General features: G+C 51.7%; 10 protein-coding genes and 1 non-coding gene across 11 annotated transcripts; 5 read left to right on the forward strand and 6 right to left on the reverse strand.

Annotated features, from left to right (window-relative positions):
* Positions 1-2: 2 nt before the first annotated feature.
* B0T23DRAFT_115106 (uncharacterized protein) lies at positions 3-795 on the forward strand. Its single transcript, XM_062831932.1, has 2 exons — positions 3-178; positions 249-795. Exon 2 carries the CDS (start codon positions 312-314, stop codon positions 675-677), a length of 366 nt encoding a protein of 121 aa, XP_062694114.1. The 5' UTR covers positions 3-178; positions 249-311; the 3' UTR covers positions 678-795.
* A 674-nt stretch (positions 796-1,469) lies between these two features.
* Positions 1,470-1,566, reverse strand: B0T23DRAFT_t152. Its single transcript has one exon. It is a non-coding gene; the product is annotated as a tRNA-Ile (tRNA).
* A 680-nt stretch (positions 1,567-2,246) lies between these two features.
* On the reverse strand, positions 2,247-4,789 carry B0T23DRAFT_403534 (uncharacterized protein; the record flags this gene model as incomplete). The annotated part of the gene is made up of 2 exons (XM_062838792.1): positions 2,247-2,945; positions 2,975-4,789. 2 exons carry the CDS (start codon positions 4,787-4,789, stop codon positions 2,247-2,249), a joined length of 2,514 nt encoding a protein of 837 aa, XP_062694115.1.
* A 969-nt stretch (positions 4,790-5,758) lies between these two features.
* On the reverse strand, positions 5,759-8,809 carry B0T23DRAFT_115117 (uncharacterized protein). The gene has a single exon (XM_062831933.1). The coding sequence runs from the start codon at positions 8,500-8,502 to the stop codon at positions 5,812-5,814; it is 2,691 nt and encodes an 896-aa protein (XP_062694116.1). The 5' UTR covers positions 8,503-8,809; the 3' UTR covers positions 5,759-5,811.
* Positions 8,810-10,554: 1,745 nt separating this feature from the next.
* B0T23DRAFT_394783 (uncharacterized protein) lies at positions 10,555-11,427 on the reverse strand (the record flags this gene model as incomplete). The annotated part of the gene is made up of 4 exons (XM_062838151.1): positions 10,555-10,756; positions 10,821-10,942; positions 11,005-11,229; positions 11,305-11,427. 4 exons carry the CDS (start codon positions 11,425-11,427, stop codon positions 10,555-10,557), a joined length of 672 nt encoding a protein of 223 aa, XP_062694117.1.
* Positions 11,428-11,530: 103 nt separating this feature from the next.
* Positions 11,531-13,090, forward strand: B0T23DRAFT_115124 (glycoside hydrolase). The gene is made up of 2 exons (XM_062831934.1): positions 11,531-12,369; positions 12,472-13,090. Exons 1-2 carry the CDS (start codon positions 11,634-11,636, stop codon positions 12,843-12,845), a joined length of 1,110 nt encoding a protein of 369 aa, XP_062694118.1. The 5' UTR covers positions 11,531-11,633; the 3' UTR covers positions 12,846-13,090.
* Positions 13,091-13,642: 552 nt separating this feature from the next.
* B0T23DRAFT_115130 (uncharacterized protein) lies at positions 13,643-14,757 on the reverse strand. Its single transcript, XM_062831935.1, has one exon. It carries the CDS (start codon positions 14,643-14,645, stop codon positions 13,860-13,862), a length of 786 nt encoding a protein of 261 aa, XP_062694119.1. The 5' UTR covers positions 14,646-14,757; the 3' UTR covers positions 13,643-13,859.
* Positions 14,758-17,830: 3,073 nt separating this feature from the next.
* Positions 17,831-18,413, forward strand: B0T23DRAFT_377229 (uncharacterized protein). Its single transcript, XM_062837018.1, has one exon. The coding sequence runs from the start codon at positions 18,133-18,135 to the stop codon at positions 18,388-18,390; it is 258 nt and encodes an 85-aa protein (XP_062694120.1). The 5' UTR covers positions 17,831-18,132; the 3' UTR covers positions 18,391-18,413.
* A 72-nt stretch (positions 18,414-18,485) lies between these two features.
* Positions 18,486-19,718, forward strand: B0T23DRAFT_115163 (4-nitrophenylphosphatase). Its single transcript, XM_062831936.1, has 3 exons — positions 18,486-18,646; positions 18,719-18,809; positions 18,872-19,718. The coding sequence occupies exons 1-3, from the start codon at positions 18,581-18,583 to the stop codon at positions 19,633-19,635; spliced, it is 921 nt and encodes a 306-aa protein (XP_062694121.1). The 5' UTR covers positions 18,486-18,580; the 3' UTR covers positions 19,636-19,718.
* Positions 19,719-20,243, reverse strand: B0T23DRAFT_115164 (uncharacterized protein). The gene has a single exon (XM_062831937.1). It carries the CDS (start codon positions 20,074-20,076, stop codon positions 19,801-19,803), a length of 276 nt encoding a protein of 91 aa, XP_062694122.1. The 5' UTR covers positions 20,077-20,243; the 3' UTR covers positions 19,719-19,800.
* Positions 20,244-22,292: 2,049 nt separating this feature from the next.
* B0T23DRAFT_115190 (uncharacterized protein) lies at positions 22,293-24,351 on the forward strand. Its single transcript, XM_062831938.1, has one exon. The coding sequence runs from the start codon at positions 22,460-22,462 to the stop codon at positions 24,158-24,160; it is 1,701 nt and encodes a 566-aa protein (XP_062694123.1). The 5' UTR covers positions 22,293-22,459; the 3' UTR covers positions 24,161-24,351.
* Positions 24,352-25,023: the final 672 nt, after the last annotated feature.

Genomic DNA, 25,023 nt, shown 5'->3' on the forward strand with positions numbered 1-25,023 from the left:
GGACGGGAGGGAGACGGATGAGGCTCTGGACCCGGCCGTTCGTTTCGGCGCTTGGGAATTGCTTGAAACAAATTTTGAGCTTTAATGTTTTGAAACCTGAAGACTGGCCACCACTACGGAGTATGGTTGCAACCGTATCTCAACACATTATAGGCATGTGGTGCAGAGCTCTAGTCAGGTTAGTCAGTACCTACCTAGCTGTTAGCGCCAATGCAGATGACGTATTGCCAACACTCGACATGTTTCAGATATTTGAAGCTTCTTTTTTGTTGTAATTTTTGTGTGGTTTGTGTAGATTGTATCTAAGTGGAATGGTGCGGCGGATATTGAAACTGAGGAGAATCTACGTATGGGTAGAAGCCGGCCCGAGCGAGCTGGGTGCGACGACTCCGACGAGCGGCGGAGGCAATGGGGCCGCCGCCGACACCCCGATTGAGATGGGAGATGGATCCACTTTCCCGGGCCCGCAGCCGGCCGGCTCTCAATGCGCAAAAGCACTACGGGAGCCAAAAGAAAAAGAAGAAAAAGATTACGAAAACGGAAATTACTGGAACGCCCCCGTAGGTAGACGTGCAGATTCGTTACGTACAAAACGAACAGCACACAAACCACAGAATACGCACGAGAGAACTCATGTTGTTGAGTTTAATCGGGGAAAGCGTGTTGGAGAGGGGTGACGACGAACATGAGTTCACCTGGCAACACGTCACCGTGTAGTGTCTGGTGACAACGTCAATCCGCATAACGCACCACGCGTATACGCAGGTACAACTCAATCTTGCATGGCGCTGTTCGCATTGCTCACATTATGCAAGTGATAAAGAAATCGAGGATGGGAACGCTGGTTATGCGGGGAAATTTAGGCATTGGGAAATGAAAGAGCAGGATGAAGTACCGATCTATTTAGTGATTGCTAATAATGGTTTTGTAAGTTTTTTCTGTGTTTCTTGAATGAACAGAAACGGCGGCGGTTTTTGCTCCAGTCGGGGGGTGTGTATTCAGTTGCTTGGCTCGGCCGCGGTCCGGTCCGCAACGGAGATATGTAGATGGGACGTCGGGATGACCGATATCGGAGCGGGGTCCGTCCCCCATCCGGGCCCGGTGGACGGGGTGCAATGGGTATCGCTTTCGGTGTTGTTATAGAGCCAGCCATCCGTTGAGAGGAGTTCGGTGTCGGAACTACTGTATACCTACTGTCTGAAATACATCCCGTTGAAAAGATGCACAGATGAACGATTCAAGGAAGAAGGAAAGAGGCAATTCGACACCTCGTTTCAAGAGAACCTACGTCTCTAGTTGAATTTGTAATGATTTTTGCCATGTTTGTTCGAAGAGCTCCTTCCTAATGGTCCCTCCAACCATTGCTTCCAACAAAGATGAGAGAAGAAAAGAAAGCCGGACGGACATACGCGGGAGAATTTTGATGATTTACAAAAGTAAAAAAGGAAAAGAAAAAAAAACAAAATGAATGCCCAATAACAGGATTGAACTGTTGACCTTCGCATGACTTGATATCTCGGGGAGAGGATATTAGTACGACGCTCTAACCAGCTGAGCTAATCGGGCTGTTGGATTGAACTGTAAGCTACTGCAAAAGCTTTATATTTGAATAGTCTCACAAACCTGGGAACATTGGCGTGGAGCTGTTACCCAGATGTTTGATCGTTAGGAAACGTTTGGTAAATTGCTCCAAGTTCGATAGAAGGCGAGAAAATGAAGGAGGGGGTAAGGGCACAAGTGTCCTCTGTTAGTCGCTATGCTGGGCATACTTATGGTGTTGGTGTTCCGTATACATGTGCAATGAACAGCTTGAAGATGGATGCATATCTCACCTTCGTACATTCCCGTGCACGATAGAAGAATAGTACCGCGAAAGATCATACTGACGACTATCTAAGAAGGAGCCTTCACGGAAGCGAGACAAGTGAAAAGCCAAACCGCATCATATTATAACGTCAATGTGTGAGAGATCAGTTGGAAAGCATAAGGAGGACAAGAGCGAGAACATTGTCTATTAGCTTGCCAAGTTGGACAGGCCTTTACCGAGCAGGACTCTCTAACGCCACTATAGATCAAGAACGAAACCACCAAGCCGTAAAGCTGTCTATCTCCATACATGTATATTTAGGATCCTATCCCACACGAAAGAGTTGCAGGTAACCATAAAACATCCATGGTGCCTCCCCCCTGATCTCCTGATCTCGTACTCCTTTCATGCAAGTCGTGAACCGACAAATCATCACCCATCAAATAACCCTCCAAATAGCTGTCGCTCGCTTCCCAACGATCTCCTCTCCCTCCTTCTCATCATCGACCCTATTTAGTCTACGCACCCACTCCATCTCCTCCGCCACGGCCTCCCTTTCAATCTGCGCCATAATTTGTAACTCAGCGAGCATGTTGTCCATCAGACTTCCGAATCTGCTAAGCGTCCTGGCCAGAGGCGACTCATCATCTTCTCCTTCCTCTCCCTTGTGGGCTTCCCTCTCAATAGCTTCAACCCCTTTTATTGGTCGCGATGACCGAAAAGAAGACCCATAGTTGGCCTTCGACGACACTCCGCCCAGCTCCCCCAACATCCTCCGCCACTTCTCCAACCGCCTCCCGAGCGCAACGCACTCATTCTTCCACTCGAGATCCATATTCCCAATCATTTCCACCTCGCCATTCGCATCCAGCATCAACACTCCATCCCGACCATCTTCATTATCCGCTGCGCTTCTTCTCCGTTCCTCCAATATCCTCCCCGCCCTTCCAGCCCACACCTCAAACTCGCGCACCACACGTGTGTACTTCCCAATGGTAACACCCGATGAAGAAGACGGAGAAGAAAGGTCGCTCATAGCCCACACCCCCGAAATGACTTCATCCAACGCCTGTAGTTTTGTCTCGTCCAATGTTCCCCCAAACCCAGCCATAGCAAGCAAGCCCTCCACAACCCCCTCCTCCCCTCCTTCCCCTCCATCTCCCCCACCGTTCTCTCCTCCGCCCTCACCCTCTCCCACATTCCCTGCAACTTCCCCCTAGCATCCTCCTCCCACTCCTCCTTTACCCGCTTCGCCTCCCGATGTAGCAAGTGCGACTGCAACAGTTCCGTCTGTAGTCGAGAAACCTCGGCGGAGAGAGCAATGTTTGCCGGCTGCTTGGAGGGCGTGGGAGGAGCGAGGAAGGTGGATGTCAGTGGCTTGGGCAAGAGCGGGATCTGGGCAGAAGTGTAGTGTTGTTGGTACGTGTCAAAGTTATGACGGGGCTTCTGCTGCTGCTGCTGCTGCTGCTGCTGCTGCTGGGCGGCGTGGGAGGATATCGAAGACGCAAGAGGTTCGGGTATATGGGGTTTGGGCTTTAGTTTGAGAACGTTCCTGATCGTGGCGGCTGAGGGTGCCGTGGTTGGCTGGCGCAAGGGAGGGGATTTGGTGATTGTGGTGGTTGCTGTAGAAAGGGGCCTAGTTGAGGATGATATTTTTGGTGCCAGCTTTACAGTATTTGCTATTGCTGCTTCGGGGGCTTGTAAGGAGAGTGGTCTCCTGGAAGCAGCAAGACGCCGAGTCTGGGTCGTTGTTGTACTCGCCGCTGTCCTTGTCTTTGTTCCCGTGGTGGTCGCGGTACTGGTAGTAGAGACTGAAGATGCCGAGTTTTGCCGTTTGTGTGCTGGTGATGACCTTAGTCCGGTTCCAGTCACTGCTTTGGGCGTCCCTCCTGTCGTTGCTATCTCTGGCTTAGCGGTGGCAGGAGACCGTCTGAGTGCGTTGGCCGATATGAGTGACTGTGGCCTACTTTTACCAGGAGTGCTTGGTGGTGGAACTCCTTTGGAAGCGTTTTTGGGCGGACCACTCCCACTGCCAACTCCAGAAACCCCGATGTCTTTACCTACGGCAGTTTTTGAGAACGCGGTGCCAGAAATTCCTGATACTGCTGTGCTTCTTGGTACCGGTTTCGGCGTTGTTGGCTTCGGCGAGCTTATTGTTGCTGACTGAGTACGCGCATGCCCTCTCCCCCTTTGACCAACGCCTGTATCTATTTTGAAACTAGAACCAGATGCACCTGTTACTCTTGGGCTAGTGATGGTGGCTAATGAACCTGCACTCGACGAAGTAGTTGGACGAGTCATTCCAAACGATCCTGATAATGATGGCGGTGTTGTGGTGGGTGGTGATAGAGGGGTAGTTCTCGCGGTCACATCAGTCGCGGAAATTGTAGGAGCGCGATTACGGAGAGGTTGTCTGAGGCTAGTTGTTGACAATTTTGTCGATTTTGTGGCAGTTGTTGATGTTCTTGATGGTTGCAGTGCCATTGCTGCTCCCGATACAACCCGGTTCCCAGAACCACTGGAGATCCCAGTTCCAACTTCCGCGCCAGTCCTTTCGCCTGCATTTTCAACTTTCCTCCCCTCTTGCTTCAATCTAGCGCTAGCCAGTCGATTAAGCCCTCCAGAGGATGGTGGTTTGATATTGCTGCTGGTGGTGCCGCTTCTAGTACCAGTAACACTAGCCGTCCTTTTGATTCCGCTCCCGCTGATCGCTGTGCCAATGTTGCTGGTGGCGATAGTCCGAGAAACCATTCCTGGCGCAGCTAAAGCTCCTTTTATTGTTGATGGCCCTTGAGTCATCGTGACGGGCCGTTGTTTTGACGCTCTTTCTCCTGCGCCCCTAGCGATATTGTTGCCAGCAGACGTACCAACTGCGGCGGTAATGGTGGTATCCTTCATCAGTCCCGCGGTGCTCATTGGTTTCCGGAGTGATTGAGTGCGATCTAGTGCACTTGGCTTCAAGGAAGGCGTTGGGGAGGACATGGTACCGGAGAGTTTCCTCCTCTTGAAAGGCGGGGATGTGATGGTGTTGTCAAAAGTGTCCGTCATTCATTCGTGAAGCTGTGACCTTTGGGCGCTGGTCTGCTGAATTATCGGGTTGGAAAGATCAGTCTTGAGTGTCCAGAAGATATTGGGATGGATTTTAGACGAAGCCACTGCGAACAACCTAATTGTTCGATGGATGTACATAATGTAGGTTGGTTAGGCTGGCGGTTATGGTCCAAACTCGGACATTTGTTACCATGGAAACGCGTACAGTATTTTACGTGTTCCCGCATGTTCGGATACGTCCCCGTTCCCGCCCCTGCTTTCCATGTTTCCGTCGGTGACCGTCTCCATGGGGTTACAACGTGGTTGCCACAAAGTCTTCAGTGTGCCCGGCCTTCACACCCCTGGAACCCGCTAAAGCTGGGGCCTGTCACTGCGGGCCGTTACTGAACTCCGGGTGGAAGGGTGGACGCCAGGTACAACTGCAGCCGAAGAGGCGGAACCGATCGCCAGGGCAGATCCAGCGGAATGGATGATCTAAACCACCACGGCAGCCCATCCGATACTGTATTCAACTTGCGACTGAGCTCAACCAAACGCCCGTTAGTCTTTTTCACACCGGGCTTCAGAAAGTTACTTCTTCAGGAAAACATTGTCGAGTTCTCATTACAAGTAAAGTGGCTCTAATGTTTTTCAATGGAGTGTGCCTCCATCATCCATATACCACTACAGCCAAGTCAATCCAAAGAGAAGAAGAAAAAAAAAAAAGGGCATCACCATCATGTTTCCCATCCAATCAAATATACCAACGACTTCCTTCAGTATCTTTGCCTCGCAAATCACGTCAAACATATGTAACCCAAATGCCAACCCACTCTACCACTTATTACTGCCAGCCATGCGACAAATAGCATTAAGCAATTCCTACGCCAACGCCTGTTTTCTCTTTGCAGTATGCAGTTCTTTATGCTTCTTCCCAAACTTGTTTCCTAATCTTCACCACTCTACCCTTACGATTACTGTGTCTCCACGGGACAAAGCACCCCGTTCTCTGTTGGTGGCCCGCAGCTAAATCCGTTTTGGTCCGCGTATTGGACTCCTGGGGTTACTTGGCCGTTCTCGTCCTCCTCATTGAATTGTCTGCTCTCTTCCACATGGCGCAAAAGCTGCTTTAAATTGCCCCCAAACACCTTCAAGCCTTTGGTGCAAGGAAGGCAAATGTTGAGGGCGCAGGCACTGCAAATGTAGCAATCCACATGCTGTCTCTCACCACAAGTGCGGCAGGCAATTCGATTATATCTCTGTCGGCTCGGCGTCATGTACCTGTGGCTCGTGAGGCACCGATAGTGTTTGTCCGTAAGAGGGGGCGCATCGAGTACTCCGTCGGCTGGCAATGGTGTGCACCAGTTCTTCTTCTTCTTCAGGAAGAAAGCCACGCCGGCGTTATCGGTCCTTTCGGGCCAGGACTGCTCCTCGGGCTCCTCCTCGTCCGAGATCACGGCAATCTCGTTGTCCACATATCTCTGCTTTGGCGGCCGGAGGGTCTCGACAGATACAGCAGAGCCGGATTCGGATACGGAGCCATGATCTATGGTTCCATTGAAGTATTGATGATATTCGTCCTGGACTTGAATTTGAGGAGTAGGATATGCGGGTCGGTATCCGTTGCCGGTTTTGGATGTGGTTCGAGTGGGGAACGGGGCTGCATTGGGGGCCGGGGGTCGCTCTACAGGGCGGCCCCGGTTGGCCGCAGGAGAAGCGGGGAGTCCAACAGGCGAGCGCACGGAGAGCCCGGCGGCATCATTGTTTTCTTCGCTTGGAGCCAGATTTGAATTGTTTACCGACCGCAACTGGGAGTCGTACCCTCCAACTGCTTTCCGCTGAATCGCGGGTCTGTTTCCACCTTGTACATCTGTCGATGGCACTTGTTGTACCGACGGTGCGTTCGGCTCCCAATGCGGCTGCTTGACTTCGTACTGTCCATAATCGGGTGTGGGATGATGGGCGACGGAAGGAGCGGTAGTGGCGGCAGGCAGCCCATTGCTGGTTTCGAATGGCGGTTGCAACACTGCCTTTTCTGCGGGCGTACCCGCTCTCGGTGTGTCGTCGCGGCTCTTCTTTCTCAAGTGGGATTTGGCTTGGCCCATCGTATCCTGAACCTGGGGGATGGCTTGTTGACGAGAGGCTGAAGGACGGATGTTTCTCCCAGGAAGAGCATTAGCAGTGGTTCTATGCGCTGGGGCACGGTAATTGTTATTGGCTGCAGGTGGGGATGCGTCGACGTGCCCTGGCGACAAAGGCGGTGTTACTGTTGGCTGGGCGTCGGCGGTGCGCGAAGCAGCATAAGATTGAATCTGGCCTGATTCGGCCGTGGATCCGTTGCTGGAATCAAGTTTCAGGTCCGCAACCACCAGGTTCTTTTCACTTTTCACCGATCTCCGTCTCCAGAGCTCTCCGTGCTGGGGAGAAGTGTTTGAGCCGTTGATCGAGATCGGCGCGATTTGCGCCCCTGTCGAAGCTTGTTCTGTTTCTGGTCGGACTATTTTCGGCGGGGTCTCTGGCCTTTGACGGTTGAGATGCGCGTCTTTCTCTTTCACTGGAGGCGCGGGCGGTGCCGGCGGCAATTCTCGCTCTGATTGTGCGAACTTTCGAGACCTGTCTGCTTCCCTGTTTTGTTCATGGCTGTTGGAATATGGGACTTGTCCGACCAGTCTTGAAGACGTTGTGCTTAAGTTGGGCTCCTTGGAATCGGGAAAGCTATGAGTAGAGTTTGTCGAGGATCTCGGGGTTGATCCAGGACTGCCATCCGAATATGCCGACAAGATGCTGGATACGGAGCCGGCTGGTGACTCGGGAACCGAAGGGTCGGGCGACACGGCGGACTTGAGATTTGCTGAGCCCGAGGCCGAAGCCGGGACTGGGGCTGGGTGGGGTGGTGAGGATGGCCGGGAAGCTGCGATGGGCTTTAGGGTGGGCGAGTCTGGGGAAACCGCAACCGACGTGGGAGCATTCACAAGCGAAGGTGAAGTAGGGGAACTTATGCCAGGACGAACAGGCCGTCTGGGTATCGACATGGGCGGTAGGGGCGGCAGCGGAGCATTCCAAGGTTTGGCGTTGGAAGCGGCCGTCGGGGTAGGGGGTGTGGAGGCCGCGTTGACAGTCGTGATCATAGTAGCTGCCTTGTGCCTATCAGCTCCGGGATGCTGCGACCCGGCCGTTCTTTCCCAGCTGGGTGCTTCCACAGCAGATCTAGGCGCTGGCAGCAACTTTGGTTTTGCTTGCTGTGGCGGCGGAGGAGGCGGCGCAGTGGGAGGACCAGTTGGGGGACCAGAGATACCAGTACGAGTCTGGATTGGTGCAACAGGCAGCTTCTTGTCCAATGGGCTCAAAGCTGACGTCGTTGCTGCTATGGGCGTTGTTGTTGTTGTCGTTGGCGGCGCGGATTTGGGCGGTGCTGGACTTCTGGTTGTTGCTCTTCCTGTTGTTGCTTCTGGCGATAGCGACGATTGGTCGGGAGCCTTCGATTGGGCCCCGTCAAAACGAAGCAACTCGGAGAGCTCGAGCTTGGGAAGATCGGGGAGGTCCAAATCCAATCTGTTTGGTCCGGCACTGGACGAGGGGGTTGGGTGTGCTTTTGAGAAAAGCGATCTGCCCTTCTCTCCCCCAGCGGACCGCTTCCTCCTCAAGAAATTTGCAGCTGCCTCCATGATGGAGAGTGACTGTCCGACTCGATGCTCCTTCAAGAAGCCGTCTCTCGGGTGCTAGGTGTGTCTCAGTATCTCCCCTTTCCCCGGAAAGCACAGGATACGAGTTCCAGATTCCCTGTCAATAAGAGGATATCGTGTGACTCGGCTCAGGACTGGGAGACAGAATGGCGAGCAGGATGGTCTGAGGGCAACGATTTGGTCCAACTTCAAAAGTCCGGTTGAGTGCGAGCGATGCGACGGTTCCCTAGGACAAGAAACAAGGCCCGCATGTGGTGTTGCACATGAAGTGGGAGGGTTCGTATGATCTTCGTCGAGGCGACTCCCGGCGGGTTGCCGGCTGGGAAGAGATGGTAATACGACTGCGCCGGAATCCCACTGGCGGCAGTGAGACCTTACTTCGTGCAAGAGATATAGATGGCCACGCGAAAGAGTTGAGACGAGCAACTGTGCGTACGGTAGGTAGGTCAGGTCAGGTATATGCGAAAACGGCAACTCGATAAAATTCGAGACAACACTGCAGACGATGAAATCGCATTTCGACAAGGTTACATAGAGGTAACCTCACCCCCCTGGCTCCCATGAGCCCTATTCCCTGCAAGACTCGAGGCGGCCCATATGGAAATTAGTTGGATCGCCCTAAGGGACCCTTTTCCCTGCAGTCACATTGTCCCATGTTCTTCTGAAACAGCCGCTCACGATGAGCCAAACGGCCAAGTCTGTGATGTTCGATTTGGCACGAACGAAGTCAAAGTCGCTCGTGCAGTTGTTGTTGTTGTTGTTGCCTGTTGCTGTTATATGAGGCTTGCCCTTAATCACAGATGTCTGATGATCTTCACATCTTCACCAAGCAGTAAAAGCCTTCGGGCTGCTGGACGCCTACAAACATCCACAGGCCCATCAGATGCGCAACGATATGTCACACATGTACTGGATATGCAAAGTCTGCACTTAACCCGAGAGCGAATTGCAGCATTTACTCTGCGAAGATAATTTGAAGCCATGTTCGGTGCATCTGTGTGGTTCTGGAATAAATCAGATGGATCATGGGATGCCAGGAAGTGGCGCAAACGGCTTCAGGCATGTTGCGGACATCGGCACTTGTAGATGTATGGTAGTAATCCCGCAGCGTGCAAGGGAATAGCTTCGGAAGAGATACCCCTTTACCCGACGCTGGGACCGAAGACCGAAGACCGGGTGACAGCCTCGATGCGAATCGCCCTGATGCCATCATCAACATCATCTGAACCTTCAGACGAAAGTATGGCCGGATCGGTGACAAACCGAGGTTCAGACGGAGACCAGAAGCATAAAAGTCCACCGAGATGAAGCAAGTTGAAGATTCTCCCGGGATACAGAATTCAGTACAACGGGTCCCGAGATTTGAATTTTTCCTTCAATTTATGCATGACATTCCGTCTGTAGCCAGGATACGCTATTCCGTTCCTGGCAAGCGTAACTATCCTTTTCCCCTGAAGAATTTCACATGACGCAAATGCTAAACCTCAACATGGGAAAGCAAAAGAAGAAAAGCATTCCAGTCATCAATTCAAGCCACACTCACACAGTACCAGAGGCTAACACAAGGACGTAAGACTTGCTGGCAAGACAATTTCATACATCGTGATAGCCAATTGCTATCGTCGCACGACCCTCGGTTTGCGACCTTGAGAAGTCGAATACGGAGGGAGCACGGATGGCCTGCTCTATGCAAACATTGGCGGGGCGGATACGGAGCACCTCTACGGCCAGAAGCGGGCTCCGCATGGATCACACACAGTTCTTTTCGGTACCGATATGCACGGCAAACATGATGCAGGACAAGGGAACATCCGGTTCTCCGCATGTAGTGTACAGTAGTGTAAGTAGTATGTATCTGCTGGCTCTCTTCCCTCGCGTTCCTTCCTTTTTCTCCTTTCCATCCTCTCTCTTCCTGGCATCGAAGGTCTACGCCATCATCCAGCTGGAGTTTAAAGGTACATCGATGCGGTTGTTCCCGCGTCCACTTCCCCGATCCGGTTCTTCAATTCCTGGCACCCTTCTCCTTCTACACACCTAGGCCATACCTACGTTGAAATGATCGACAAAGTAAGTCTGGGGCGCTCTGTGCCTTTCAACGTAACCAGCAATAGCCAGACCAATCATCCTTCGCTTCGAAGAAGCTTCCCGAGCTTCAGGTTGGATGCACACCAATTCGGCTTGATGCAGGTCCCAGAGACACAGAGTAACATTTGGGTCCGGGTCATTACATGAGAAACTGAAGAGGTTTAAATACGATGACCCTCGTCGCCGCAAGAACTCGGCACACAAACACCACTTACTGAGATGGAATGGGACTTCTGGGATTATTCGCGCTCTCGTTCTGGGAGAGCGATGGCCCCCATGGGACAGGGTTGCTCGACAAACTGCAAGCAGCAGCAGCCCCGACGAGATATGCTGCCAACTGGATGACGCTTGTTCACGAGACGACCACTTGGGCCTGTGGCTTTGACGTGTCGCACTTACACCAGTTGTTGCCTCGGGATTGCGAGACTCAAGGCTATTCATGTTCTCGAAAAGAACTTGTATTCTCCAAGCCAAGTCATCCGCGTCCTGTGCCTCAAGACTATACCGATGACCACGTTGTGATGATGGGTCTGGCACGGCACAGATGCATCCGTTGCCCAAGCGGCGGTGTTCCCGGCCTTGGCGGGCCAACTCCCTAGTGGAGGAAGGGGCATTGACTTCGTCCTAAGAGTTGGTGTTGCTGTTGTTGTTTATCCTTTAAGCTGGTTGGTGCCCCCTCCTGCCAAACCAACAACACACAACCATATCTACCCTCGTATCCGGACGGCAGAACAACAATGCGGTGACCCTCAACACCGCCCTGCTGAGAAAATGCTGCGGCGGAGGCGTTGATTTCCTTCGTCCAGACTGGAACTTGCTCATGTCATCTGTATCAGCTCCTCCATGGAGCCTCTAGAATGGCAAACAGGCACGTGGCGCATCAACGTGGTGAAGACTTCGCTGGTAAACACGTCACTGACCTTGAGCCGCCCAAGATCATCTATAAATATCTAGCTGTGTGGTCGTGAGGTTTTCTCCATTTTACCTTCTACGATTAAGCAGAATTAACCGCCAAATTCCCAGACGCGATGAGATCTCTACAGATCCTGGCTGGAGTAGCGGGCCTCGCAAGCATGTTGAGCCCCATCCAAGCTTCTACGGTCATCGACGCGTCAACCGCCGCCAAAGCCGCCATCGACGCCATGAACAACGCCTTCTACAACCCCTCCGAAGGCCGCTGGTCTCCCGATGTCGCCTGGTGGATCTCCGGCACCGCCCTCCAGGCGGTTTTGGACTACATGCACGTTACCGGCTCACGGGACTACCTCTCTCAGGCGCACGAGATCATCGAAAAGCAAAAGGCCCCCCTGCCCTGGTGGCCCCAAGGCGGCGGTAACTTCAGGGCGGACTCGACCGACGATACGGGCTGGTGGGCGCTGGCCATGCTCCGCATGTTTGACCTTACGGGCGACAAGCGATACCTGACGATTGCGATGCAGGACGAGCAGTACATCTGGAACTACTGGACGGACACGGAGTGTGGCGGCGGCATCTATGTGGACATCAAGGCGATGACGTACAAGAATGCCATTGCCAACGCCTTGTATATCAAGCTGGCCGCGGCTTTGCATCTTCGAACGGGTGATGCTCGTTATCTGACCAGGACGCTCAAGGCGCACCAGTGGTTCGTGGAATCGGGCATGATCAACGCAGAGGAATTGGTCAATGACGGGTTGACGCAAGATAAGGCTAATGGAGTGTGCTTCAACAACGAGGGACCGACGTGGTCGTACCTCCAGGGAGTGGTTATAGGCGGTTTAGTTGGTATGGTACCCCCTTTGTTCCAACACCTTTTCTATAATATTATATATAGAACGAAACAGCCAAAGAACTGAAAATAACTGACAACCCAACCCTTGAAACCAGAACTCTTTCGCACAACACTCAACGAAACCTACATCCGCTCCGCCGCAACCCTCGCCAACGCCGTCATCTCCTCGCCCCGACTCACTCCCCCCTCCACAGGTGTTCTAACCGACTACGCCTGCGAGGGCACCGCCGCGGGCTGTAACTACGACCAGCAGAGCTTTAAGGGCATATTTGCTCGCAACCTCGGCGAGCTCGATGTGTTGATTGTGGGACGACCGTATCGCACATACCTGGAGCAGAACGCAAACTCGGCTTATCAGAAGGCACGAAACGCAGATGATACGTATGGTACAAGCTGGTCGGGACCGTTTGATGGAAGCAGTTTGGCGAAACAGCAGTCGGCGGCGAGCTTGTGGGTTGCGCTACTTTAGGAACAGGATGCGGGCTTGATATCTTTCGGCAGCTGTGCTTGTGGGGTTCAGAACTCAGCATAGACCGGGATGGTTTTGAACTCGGTCCTGAGAGACCTGGAATGGTTTATGGATGGGTGTGAGCGGGCACAGGTTATGATCCGCCACTGCTACGGTTCCTGGACATCGAACATATATGAAGGCCAAAGGGGGAGATTAAAGATGGGAAAAAAGGCAGCATAGAATAGAAGTCATTGCTATGGGACATTGCAGCCTTCCTCTTGACCAATTGGTGACGCCGTATAACTTCTGGAGACTTGAGAATGATAGCAGGACATCCTTGATCCATCCAAGGGTCATAGCCTGTATCGTAGCATACATTTTTCATCATGGTGGGAGGTGTTTGAAGATTGGGTGGATGGAAGGAAGTGAGTGTCTGTCAGTAGACCGCGTTTCTCACCACCGCAACAGTCTGTTTTCCTTGTCGAATATCGCAATGAAGATTAACATTGTGCGTATGAAAGCAGTATCATCAACGTCGTTTGCAAAGAGACAAAGCCCCCGCCGCTACCTGTACATACATACGTACGGAATAATGTGAAAAACTCCAATCACTCCGTTCTCGTCCCAGAAATCAACTCCAACCTCCGCGTCCGCCGTCCTAGTCTATTGATGCTTTTGGGGATGTGCTGATCAGGAAGATCGGTTGTTCCGCTTAGGCCCTCAATTCCGCCCATTTGAACCTTCCTCGTGTATTCTTCTATCTTATTTTTGCCCTTATCGGTCGCTTCGTCCTGGCCTGTCGTGTAGGGTGAGACGCAAACCGCTTGTGACTCTCTTCCTCCTCCTTTTCAACCCCGTTTCCTGTTCCTCCTTCTCATACTTGAGTATTTTTCCCTTCACCGTCCTGTCTACCTCTATATCCCCGGGTTTTCCCTGAGCAATACGCCGAATCGCAATCTTCCCTTCCCTTCTTCCTTCCAACCCGCAAAGAAAAACAAAAAAGGAATAATAATCAAGACATCACGTCATGTTCTATAGGCTAAACGGCCTCTTGGGGTAGCTGACTCCCTCAACAGCGGCGTTATCCACGAACCAACTGCACCTCTCACCCGTCGCCTCGTTCACGAGGGCGCACGGCAACCCCTTGCCCTCCTCAAAGATATCCTTCATGATCTCCTTCTTGCCGCTGCCCGTCGCCACGAACGCAACGCGCACCGCGTGTGTCACAACGGGGAGGGTGAGGGTGATGCGGCGCGGGGGCGGCTTGGGCGAGTCCTCGATGGGGCTGACCCAGGCCTCGGTCTCGCGCAGCAGCTCGTGTCCGGGGAAGAGGGAGCAGGTGTGTCCATCGGGCCCGCAGCCCAGCAACAACAAATCGAAGATGGGCAGCTTGACCGAGTCGCGCGAAGCAAAAGAGCGGACGAGCGTCTGCTCGTACCGATCCGCCAGCTCCTGCGTGTCGTCGAGGACGGATTCATCGATGGTGTGTACCGTCGGTTGCGGGGTGCCCTGGGGGAGCTTGTCGAGCAGCTCCTTCTTGAGTAGCGCGTAGTTGGAGTCCTCGTGGTTGAGAGGGACCGCGCGCTCGTCCGCGAAGAAGATTTCCCAACTCTCCCACTTGACCTTGTCCGACTCGTCCTTGGCCGGGGCCAGCAGCGCTTGCGCGAGCGTCTTGGGCAGCGAGCCACCTGAGACGCCGACCTTGAAGACGCCGTGCCGCTCGAGGCCGGCCTCCTGACACGAGATTAGGTAGGAGCGGAGGGCGGTCGCGAGCGTTTCGACGCTGGGGAAGGAGTAGAGGTTGACTTGCTTGCCCATTGCTGTTGCTTGGCTTATCGCGGGAGGTTGCTGTGATGTTGTGGTGGGGGATTTATGGTGGTGCTGCTTCGGGCGGCGAGGTTTTAGGTCTGTTCAATTACGATGACCGGCGATAGGAGGTCTCTACACTTTTCGTGGGTGGTTTTTGTGTGTTTACTCACTTCGTGATTGTTCAAAGTCGTGGAGTGGAGAGGTGGGCGGGAGGGAAAGAGAAACGGGTTGGGTTATGGTCTGTCGGTGTCTTGTCCCCGTGCGATGACTGCGGGGGCCGGGACGATAGCGCAAACTGGACCAACTTTTAGAGGAACTAACACAACAGTCAGTCACTGAAAGCCGTAGCGGTGGCCGTAGCGATAGTATGTAGCTCCGAGCGTTATCGTTTTACAGTGGGGAACTACCAATGGGCGAACTGCAGGGAATGAACCAAAAAAGCTTTTTTTTTTGCGACCAATCAAAATGGACCAAAATTGCACCTCCCCTGCCCGTTGGAAGGCCCTCCAGATACTACTAGGTAGCGACGTACTACAGTAGTAGAGGTACCTAGGGAGGTATACGTCAGGTATGGAGTCTCCCCAACACCACGATAACAGTTCATGGCAGACGAAGCCGCTCAATACTCAAGATATGGTCATGGAAAGCCGCAATTCGAACGAAGTTACCCTAGTTCTCTGTGCTCCGAGAACAATGTTTGCCTCATATGCTTTTGGAGGTTGTCGGTAAAGACAAAGTCCAGGGTCACCCTACGAAGAGCAAGGAGCTGCTTAACACCAGCCAACAACGAGCAAGGTTGGTAGGTCGGTTGTGGGAACAAAAGACACTGTCATGGAATCATGTAGAAAAGTCTGGGAATTTCCTACGGAAAAGACGTAGAGGTACTCGTCCCAACAGTACCTGCGATAACACTTTTCACCCTGTCGATAACCAATGCACGTGGGGGTGATAGAGGTATCTACTTGGTATGGGTGAGACAGCGGGACATAGCATCACCATCCACGCGGGTTTATAACTCAAGGGTCCGTGATGATGGAGGGGTTTGAGGGGTAATTTGCTACATATGTTTCTCAAGATCTCATATCTTTACCCCCATCCTGCTTATTGAAGTGTAATGGTTCGACATCAGTCATTGGAGGCTAGCCAAGTTGTATGTATGTGTTGGCCTGCTCTCAAAGGAAGGTTCACTCTGGCACTACACTACGATAGATCTGGAGCTCTACAAAGCCACGGCATCGTGTCTCACCCTATGATATCATACTGTTGTCTTGTGGATGCTGTGCTTGACTTCGCTATAACACGTTTTTTTTTTTTTTTTTTTTTTTTTTTTTTTTTTTTTTTTTTTTTTGAAGGGACGACATTTGAATAGTTGAAGAACAGATTTGGTAAGCAGTCTTGGCTTGCCCGTTGTTGTGAGGGCTGGGTTTCTTTTGCCTCTGGAGAGTACTATCCGTCATAGTGAGATCAAGACGCCATGTCGCTCCCAGTCTTGCAACATCGTCATGGTCAACCTCTTATTTCTTGCCTCCATTTGATCCTACCCTGCCGACGCCCCAGCACTAGCAGGTCATCATTATGGAATACTTCGATGAAACTGCCGAGCTGACCAAGTGCTGGCTTTAATCTCAAGGTGTTGCTTGTACGCATGTTATCATGATGTTATGCAAGGTAAGAGGAAGGAAGATACGTCGGTAGGTCGGAAAGCAAACGTGCGAGTGACAGCTGGAGAGTTCCGAAGGCCATTCAATGACGGCATAGTACCCGGGCGAAAGTGAAGGGGCAACTCCTTGGTTCCTCTTTTTTTTCTTTCTTTTTTTTCTTTTTTTTTCCTTGATTGAATTACTCTCTACCGAAGCTAGGTGTTTCTCTACCAGTCTGGATGCTGAAATAAAAATTCATAAGTTTGATCACTTCTTGGGTTGTGGTATGAACATTTGGAAATTTTGTGAACGACCCTATCTCCAAGTAGGTTACTGATGATTACACAAAGCTGCATAACCAATTGAGTAAGTCACTTACTAGCTACTAAAGTTTATGCTAGACGAACCCTCACACACACAAAACAGCCTGATTCGATCACAAATCAGTTTATACATAGTTCAGAGTGGAGGTTAACTAGAGGCTACTTTTAGGTTTTATTCAACCTTCTATCTATACTAAGTAGGAGGTTAACACTTCTTATTGTTGTCATCATTACTCTCCCTTGACAAACACCCGAATAAAGAACTTGAATACTCTTCGCGATGAGGTGTTTTGTTTCTTTAATCTTTTTATTCTACTGCGTATGATGCAGATATCATACGATATCCTGCTTAGGTATGTCCCAGCCATGTGCTCTCCGCATATGCACTTGCAGATCGCTCTCAGCCTGCTGACCAATGGCATGAAAACTTCTTTGTTGTCTGAACTTCGATTTTCCCGAGTACCAACCGAACGAGCTTCGAAGGAAGATGTTCCGAGCTTCCGTCCTTGGGAATTCGAAGAGGGTTCCGTCTGGCTGGCCCCGCACCCGTCGTTCAGATTCGCAGGGCGAGACACCCTTCAACCTTTTGAAGGGGCACGATGCGAAGATCTACGACAGCCGCAGTGACAACTAGACCAAAAAGGCAACGGCCGGCAACGTGCTGGACTGTCTCGGTGGTGTAGAATAGGAGGTGGATGGGATACATAGGTACTGGATCTGATACATGCAAGGCTAGGACCTTGGATACTGGCAAGGCGATTGCAAGATTGAATGAAATCCAATGACATACCCCGGAAGTGGAAAGTCTAGGAGATTGACGGGCACGGGAGATCCACTGTTGCTGGTAGCCCGTCTTGATCCTTTCCGCTCAGAAGGAAGGTATCCCACGATGCTCCAGTTTGGCGATGTGGATTGACAACTTAAACACTCGCTAAATCCAAGTTCTAAGCAAAGACCCTCCTATCATCCATTCTTCAAGGAATTGCCTTGCCTTGCCTCATCAATTGACAATATCGCTAGGCAGCCCGGAGGAAAGGGATTTATTCTAGTGCTAGTTTCAAGGCCAGTTATTGCTCGCAAGGCGGGGGCCATGGCGGGGTAATTTTATTTACTTTTGAAGGGTCGCAGAGGTAGCTCGAAAACGCCCTTGTTCGTTGCGTCACTGATAAGGTCGGTAGTTGTCTTTCAGGTGTGGGAATCGATTATTACAATCTCGGCGCTTTCTTGGTTTGCACATTGTCTCGCCAAGTCTTAAGCACCTCAGTTCCAGACGAAACGCAAGTACCATGATCTCGAGCAATCTCAATCAATGCTGCAAGAACGGAAACACCTGACATCTACGAAACGCATTGAGTCTGGTCCCGGACTGGCACGGACCGCTTTGTCCAGAGGGATAAGCGGCATACTTAGGTACCCAACTCCCAGGCAGATGAATGATCTTGAAATGTATTGTAGCGTACAAGTAGTGTAGAGGTTATCGCCAAACAGCCTCGACAATCGTGTGGCTTTGATGAAGCATTCGCTGAGGACTACATGAGTAAGCAGTGGACACTGACAGACTTGATCTCCCGGCACCTTCCATGTGTTCTGGCGATCGTTTGCCTAACCAGGGCCAACGAGCGCCAGCTTGTTCAGTTGTTTGTTGGCGCTTCGTTTTGGCAGCTTTCCACTGGCCCCGAATTACCTAGATCCATTTTGGGCGCCGCAACCATGCCAACGACCAATCATGTCGTGCCTTTGAAAGCGGCAGGCGCAGGAACGGGGCGGCGGCCGGGCTCGGAGATGCTGTGAGAGTCACGATCGCCACGCCTTGGAGACGTGGTCAAGTCCACAGTATCTGATTCAGTGAGCAATCACCACCCCTTCAGAAAGCCTTGAACGAACATCTCCGAAAAGTCACCTAGGTCAATCATTCACTTGGCGCCCATCCTCTTTTTGATTCAAAGCTATCCGTGTTCAGAACATACCTAGCAACCCTACCATGGCGCAGCCGAAATACCTAAGTGGCGACGTTGCCGCCATCAATGAGTTCATTGATAAGTTTGATGTTAGTCTTTTCTCGGATGGAACCATCAGTAATACCATGAATGCCGGATGCAATACTCACTCAAAAAAACAGGTGTTTTTGTTCGACTGCGATGGTGTTCTATGGTCTGGAGACCATGTTTTCGAGGGTGTTGTCGAGACGCTCGAGTTGCTGAGATCAAGAGGTTAAAACAACCCCAGCCTGTCAAGGTTCATATGGGACCCAATCTGACAATATTGACGACAGGCAAGAAGACGGTGTTTGTGACCAACAACTCAACAAAGTCTCGTCCCGAGTATAAAAAGAAGTTCGAGGGCTTGGGAATCCCAGCAGATGAAGATGAGATCTTTGGCTCCGCATATTCTTCTGCCATCTACATCTCAAGGATTCTGAAGCTGGCGCCGCCCAAGAACAAGGTCTTTGTTGTTGGAGAGGCAGGCATTGAGCAGGAGTTGACGACCGAGAACATCCCCTTCATCGGTGGCACCGACCCATCCTTCCGGAGAGACGTCACAGTAGAAGACTTCAATGGCCTTGCGGACGGATCTCTACTCGATCCTGAGGTCGGCTGTGTGCTCGTGGGCTTAGACTGGCACATCAACTACCTGAAGCTGTCGCATGCATACCAATACCTCCGCCGTGGCGCCGTGTTTCTGGCCACGAATGTGGACTCAACCTTCCCCATGAACAACAACTTCTTCCCCGGCGCAGGCTCCATCAGCGTTCCGCTGGTTCACATGACGGGACAGGAACCCGTGGCGCTCGGAAAGCCTAGCCAGGCCATGATGGATGCCATCGAGGGCAAGTTCCACCTGGACCGCGCACGGACGTGCATGGTGGGAGATCGGCTCAACACCGATATCAAGTTCGGCATCGAGGGACGGCTGGGTGGCACGCTTGCAGTCCTGACGGGTGTGAACAAGAAGGAGGACTGGGAGGCGGCGGATGCGGTTGCCGTGCCATCGTTTTACGTCGACAAGCTTAGTGACCTTAGGGCTGCAGCGCAATAAAGGTGGAGAACCAGGAACTGGTGATGTACAGGGTGCGGATATGAGGAGCTACGCATGCCTGGTAAGACCGGGGGCTATAGATGCTAGAATAGACGGCGTGGATTTTTTTGCCATATTTTGCTCTAATAGAGAGCAAGCATAGAAGAAATTGAGGCAGCCAATGGATTAGACTAGAACAAGTGAATGATTCGAGGCCCGGCCACAGGAACACAAAGACGGCCGGGAAGAGGTTAACAAGGTCCTGCTTGTCCGTCTGCCATCACGTCCCCCTATCGCTGGCCTGATCATGATAGTTAATGAGGATGACAACATGGACCATTGGCAAAGGGTCTGGCGGTATTGGATGGCATATTCGCGTGTTGGTATCTGGTATGTTGGGAAGTTTCCTTGATGGCAACTAGTGCAAATAGTGGAGAGAGCAAGAAAGGAAAAAAGCCACATGTGATCATGTTTATTTCAAAAGGAGGACAGTGTGGCCGGTCTGGATCTTCGGGGCTCGGAACACTCAGACTTCGGAGTGGCTTCTTCCCTCTTCCGGCTACGGGAAGCCTCGTTGTTCTGTCTCTCTTCAGATCAAACCTAAGTTCGACTTGGGCCTGGAAGCCCTGGACAGCCCATGACGTAACCGGCTGTATAACCCTGACATTCTGGTGCGCCGACCCTGCTCACAGGTGCTGATGTAACTCTAGCCTAACCCTGGGCCTAGACTGACGGTTAGTGGTGGACAAGGAGGGTGTGCAATATGCAAGCCATCAGTTGGGGAAGGACCCTGAATTTTACCAACCTGAAGCGCTCAACGACAACATCATGTCGAACCTGTCGCTCAACGCCGCTGACCTGCCGGCCAACCCATCCCGGCAGACGTGGGTGTGAACCCTTGCCTTTTCCGCCCTGTTTTTTTTGGTGTCCCCAAAGTCGACGCCAAGGGTCACGTTCATTTTATTGGAGCCGTTCCTAAGGGTTCAGATCGACGGGATTCCAAGGGTCCTCTCATGACCCAGTCCTCGGTAAAGATCCCCCCATGAATACCCTTTCATCAGTACGGCGACCGTAATATTGGCAACATCATAGTTCGGGGTCCATTCAGTTTGTACTTCTCGAGCTCTCAAGGTATTCCGCCTTGAAGAAGCTTCCAGACCTGACCTTTAGTTTACGTACGAAAGGGACAGGAGCTCTGTCGATCAATCTCTTCATCCTCTTTCATTGGAGCCCAACCTCTTACCAGTCAAGGAAACGTCCAAGTCGGCGTGCTGTGACAAATTTGCCCATGCCACAAAACCTGGCGCCAGTGGATGAGGACTGGTGTTTCCCGAATGCCCGACAGACGGACCAAAACCCCCCACAGTTGACCCGGTGATTCAGTAGAAGTGGAAGACGTTGGCAGGCCGGCCGGCGTTATTAGATATTAGATCAAGGTACTTACAGCGATCCTGTCAGCGAGGGGGATGGGCGCAAGCCCGCAGTCAGTTGACCGTTAATTACCTTGACAGTTGTAATTTTGAAACGTTTACTGAAATGCAAACTTTCAGGTCTAGTAGGTAAATTTGTAACTAGAAAAGTCTTTTCTTTCTTGTATTCCTTACAAAGAATCTTGATTACTTGACTAGCGACAGCCATGTACACACCATAGGCATTCCAATATTGTAACTTTTATAATTCTTTCTATCATTTTCGTTTTGATAGTCAATCAAGCGCTGTTCAGTTCTCGACAGTCAATTGACCAGAGGTTGCACCCACCCCCTCGCAGTATGGTTTCCGCTATAAGCGTTCTGAATTTGGCTTAGCTTGGGCGAATCCGGAGCATTTGCGACGGCTGCGAGGACCTGGAAGGGACAGCCCTCACCTGGCATCAACCCTTTCGGTGATGGTACCTTGGAGAGCCTGGGCAGGGTTCAAACTCGTCGACGGGATAGATGGGGGACCAAACGGCGGGGATAACACACAACCCAGCAGCGAGGTAAAAATAAAACTCTGACGCGAGAAATAACGTCGTTTCAGGATCCTTCTAGCGACTCTACTAGTAACACTGGCGTCCTTTTCTGTTCTTTGCAGGCAGGTGCAATTTACCTGGATACAGCCGCTCAAGTGATTTTGTCGTTGTATCTTCCGTTTATTTTTTCTTCTTTCTTTCACCCCAGTACCCTCCTTGACCCGTTTTGCCTCTCCCACCCGTTCTTTTCGGACGCGATACAAGGTAGCTTCCGCTTCGGTTCCCTGTCACATCGATCTTGACTCTCCCCATTCCTCCGTCATCCGCCCACTCGCTACTGCCCACTATTTCCAAGTAGATCTTGTTCAGGGTGTAGAGCTGGGTGCTGGATGTAGTAGTGTCCGGACTGCAGCGGGTGTGATTCTGCTCGGGCTTCTGCGGACCCGGAAAGATATTGGGCGGAATAAGGAAGGGACGATAGGTAGGCACGCCTTCTTTTCCCCTCTTCCGTCTTTCTTGTCGACGGTCCCCAGTAGTTCGCGGGCCGAGATATTCCTCCATTGAGGACAGGGCAAGGTCTTTTGTTCGATATCTTATATATCCTCCAAGGTACCGTCGTTGCTCCTCAACATGGACGTGATATTCCTTCAACGTGCAGTGGGTTTTGGTCGATCTTTGATCTTTCCCGCGCACACCATCAGGTTTATCGTCTGTCGTCCTTGTCACCCTTCACTGTCACACCTTTCACCTGCCGTACCAGGCTGACCAGGCCGAACAGTCCGACCATACAGACGAGCATATCACCACCTCGTTGGCCCTTCTAGACCATCCGGGCCTCTTTCGACCAACTCGCGGCACCAGTAACCGAAGCAGCCAACCGCCTCGTTTCCCACCATGGAAAGCTCATCCCCATCCGCCACATCCGTCCCTGACGAGAGGGAGGTTCAGCGCGCTGCCCTTGTCGATCGCCGTCAGCGCCTAACCGATGCCCTGGCGCTTGCTCCCTATGATCTCATCCTCTACTTGGAACGAGCCGTCGTCTATTCTGACCTAGCGTACCCCGACCTTGCGGCTGGCGATGCGTACCGTGCTCTCCTTTTGACAGACGAAGTTCTTAACGAAGGGTTCGAATATCACGAACAAGCCAAGGCATCTCTTGAGACCCACTCAACCGAGCCTTATCCCAAAGTCTTGGACCATGGCGACCTTCTTGCCAACATCAAAAACACGGCCGATGGCGAAGACGGTGATGGATCCGAGCCGTACCGTCAACTGGCTACCACGGCCTCTGTTCGTTGCTTCCAGATCCTATCACTCAGTCTTCTCCTGTGCGGTTGTCTAGCAAGCGCGTCCGACTTTGTCGGAAAGGGTCTTAAGATTCTTCCCGGAAACAAGGAGCTCCTGGAAATTAAGGGATATATCGAACAGGTTGCCAGGAGGAGATTGCGCTTGAAGCCCGACGAGCCGATCAATTTCCATGATCTTCCCGACACTGGTGCTGTGCGCCGCGAGATCTACCCCTGGAACATGTACGAGCCTGATCGGTTTTCGGAGGAGTCGTTGTCATTTCTGAACGGTCAGCTCGAAACGATGGCGCCCAAATGCGCCGTCAAGGTTTCGTGCCTACCCGTTCTCCTTGAAGGAGAAAGCAACACCGACGAATACGAGATCATCCCGACTTGTAACCAGCTAGGTCTCTTTGCGAAGGAGGATATTGCCCCTGGCGAGGCTGTCTTGAAGGAGTACTCGTTGCTGACGGCGAACAATCGCCACAAGGAATCCACGTGCGATGCCTGCGGAACTGAGCTACCACCGCTCAAAATGCAAACAGAAGCCGTCAATTGTCCAGAATGTTATGATACTGTCTTCTGCGACGAGTTTTGTTTCTCTCAGGCCAATGAACAGTACCACCCGGCGGTTTGCGACAAGGACGTTGACTCAATTGCGAAGGACCCTGAGGCCAAGGATGTTGCCGAATCCCTGTATCTCCTCCTCTTGGCTCGTCTGCTGGCAATGTCAAACCATCAAGAGGTTCATCCTTTGGCGTTGAAGGAGATCAAGTACATCTGGGGAGACTTCGTTCCCACCCAGCTTAACGATATTGACTTGTCGGTCAACGCCGGCCCACCGCCCGAGTGGACTTTGCCGTTCTCCTTCAAGTATAACATCGAGATCCCTCTTCATGTCCTTGAAAAGATGGACATCGACATCTTCGAGACGCTCCCTCAACACGACCTGTGGGTCTTCAACACAGCGTACAGCAAGTTTCGTGGCACTGCGTCTGCCCGCAAGGGCTTGCGTGATGGGCGTCCCGAGGTAGCAGCTGTTCATCCCTTCTGGTGCTTGGCTAACCACGACTGTGACCCAAACGTGACTTGGGAATGGGGTGGTCGGATGACATTGTTCGCTCGGGAGACTCGAGTCGTCGGCAATCGGCCAGGTGGCATCAAGGCAGGCGAGGAAATCCTGAATCACTACTGCGACGTCGATCTGCCAGTCAAGGACCGAAGGGAATGGGCTCAAGGAGCGTTGGGCGGTTGGTGTATGTGCAAGAGGTGTCGTGATGAAGCTGCCGCAGCAAACGGTAGTGATTAGGAAAAAAGGAGAATGTGCTATGGTGGAGAATACATTGGGATAAACACATGGCTGGGGAAAAGATAACGGAACTTGCCCCTTTTTGGTATGATTGGACAGAAGCAGGGAAGAAATTTGATTGTGGATTTCACTTCTTTGTCGAAGGGCTTGTCTAGAGGAAAAGTATGGTGGGAATTTAGGCTACATCAGACATACCATAGTATGCTGCGCGGCGATACCCTCATATGTTTTGGCAGGTTGTGCTTGGATTAATCCCTCCTTCGTCGTTGGAATTTTGTTCTCGGTATGTTTTTTCTAAAACCTTTTATTTCTGGTTTTTGTTCCCTTGCATTTTTTTTTTTAACTTTTTTACTATTCCTTTGTTCTTGTTTTTGTTTTTCTGTTACTTGACCCTCCAGCGCGCACACGGCATGTTGGCTACATCAAGAGATTCGGGTTGTTGTTCACACCGGGAATTCGCATGAACATTGTACAGCTGAAACACTAGTGAACATCGGGCAGTTCCAGTTGCCAAGTATATTTTGTCCTCCCACCCGGGCTTCCAGAGGACCGACCGGCATTTGGGGATCGAGATCAGGGTGAGCATCACAAAATAGCTTTGGGCATTGGTACCTAATCCCTCACCTTGAACATCAATGTGGATCATTATCGGTGCGGCATCACACCTTGATAGCTCACCTTATCCCTGGCACCTCCAATCTGTCGATGTTTGGTCGCCGCGAGTAATTCGCAGCTGTTGATTTGCAAGCAATATCTGTTTCCTTTTCACCGATGATATCAATAAAGTTCCACCGCTAACTATGAGATGAGGAACAATGGCAAGGGTGTAAAGCGGAATAAAGCACTCCGAGACTGAAAGTATC

Source organism: Neurospora hispaniola (assembly GCF_033458365.1).
Source record: "Neurospora hispaniola strain FGSC 10403 chromosome Unknown B0T23scaffold_3, whole genome shotgun sequence".
Taxonomy (NCBI): Eukaryota; Fungi; Ascomycota; class Sordariomycetes; order Sordariales; family Sordariaceae; genus Neurospora; species Neurospora hispaniola.

Excerpts from the sequence above, each read along its gene's own strand:
- B0T23DRAFT_115106 (XM_062831932.1), top strand. The coding sequence starts at position 312 with ATGGTGCGGCGGATATTGAAACTGAGGAGAATCTACGTATGGGTAGAA.
- B0T23DRAFT_115117 (XM_062831933.1), bottom strand. The coding sequence starts at position 8,502 with ATGGAGGCAGCTGCAAATTTCTTGAGGAGGAAGCGGTCCGCTGGGGGA.
- B0T23DRAFT_115124 (XM_062831934.1), top strand. The coding sequence starts at position 11,634 with ATGAGATCTCTACAGATCCTGGCTGGAGTAGCGGGCCTCGCAAGCATG. Across the intron at positions 12,370-12,471 it reads GGTTATAGGCGGTTTAGTTG|AACTCTTTCGCACAACACTC; the intron begins GTATGGTACCCC and ends CCTTGAAACCAG.
- B0T23DRAFT_115130 (XM_062831935.1), bottom strand. The coding sequence starts at position 14,645 with ATGGGCAAGCAAGTCAACCTCTACTCCTTCCCCAGCGTCGAAACGCTC.
- B0T23DRAFT_377229 (XM_062837018.1), top strand. The coding sequence starts at position 18,133 with ATGAGTAAGCAGTGGACACTGACAGACTTGATCTCCCGGCACCTTCCA.
- B0T23DRAFT_115163 (XM_062831936.1), top strand. The coding sequence starts at position 18,581 with ATGGCGCAGCCGAAATACCTAAGTGGCGACGTTGCCGCCATCAATGAG. Across the intron at positions 18,647-18,718 it reads AGTTCATTGATAAGTTTGAT|GTGTTTTTGTTCGACTGCGA; the intron begins GTTAGTCTTTTC and ends TCAAAAAAACAG. Across the intron at positions 18,810-18,871 it reads CGAGTTGCTGAGATCAAGAG|GCAAGAAGACGGTGTTTGTG; the intron begins GTTAAAACAACC and ends TATTGACGACAG.
- B0T23DRAFT_115164 (XM_062831937.1), bottom strand. The coding sequence starts at position 20,076 with ATGTGGCTTTTTTCCTTTCTTGCTCTCTCCACTATTTGCACTAGTTGC.
- B0T23DRAFT_115190 (XM_062831938.1), top strand. The coding sequence starts at position 22,460 with ATGGAAAGCTCATCCCCATCCGCCACATCCGTCCCTGACGAGAGGGAG.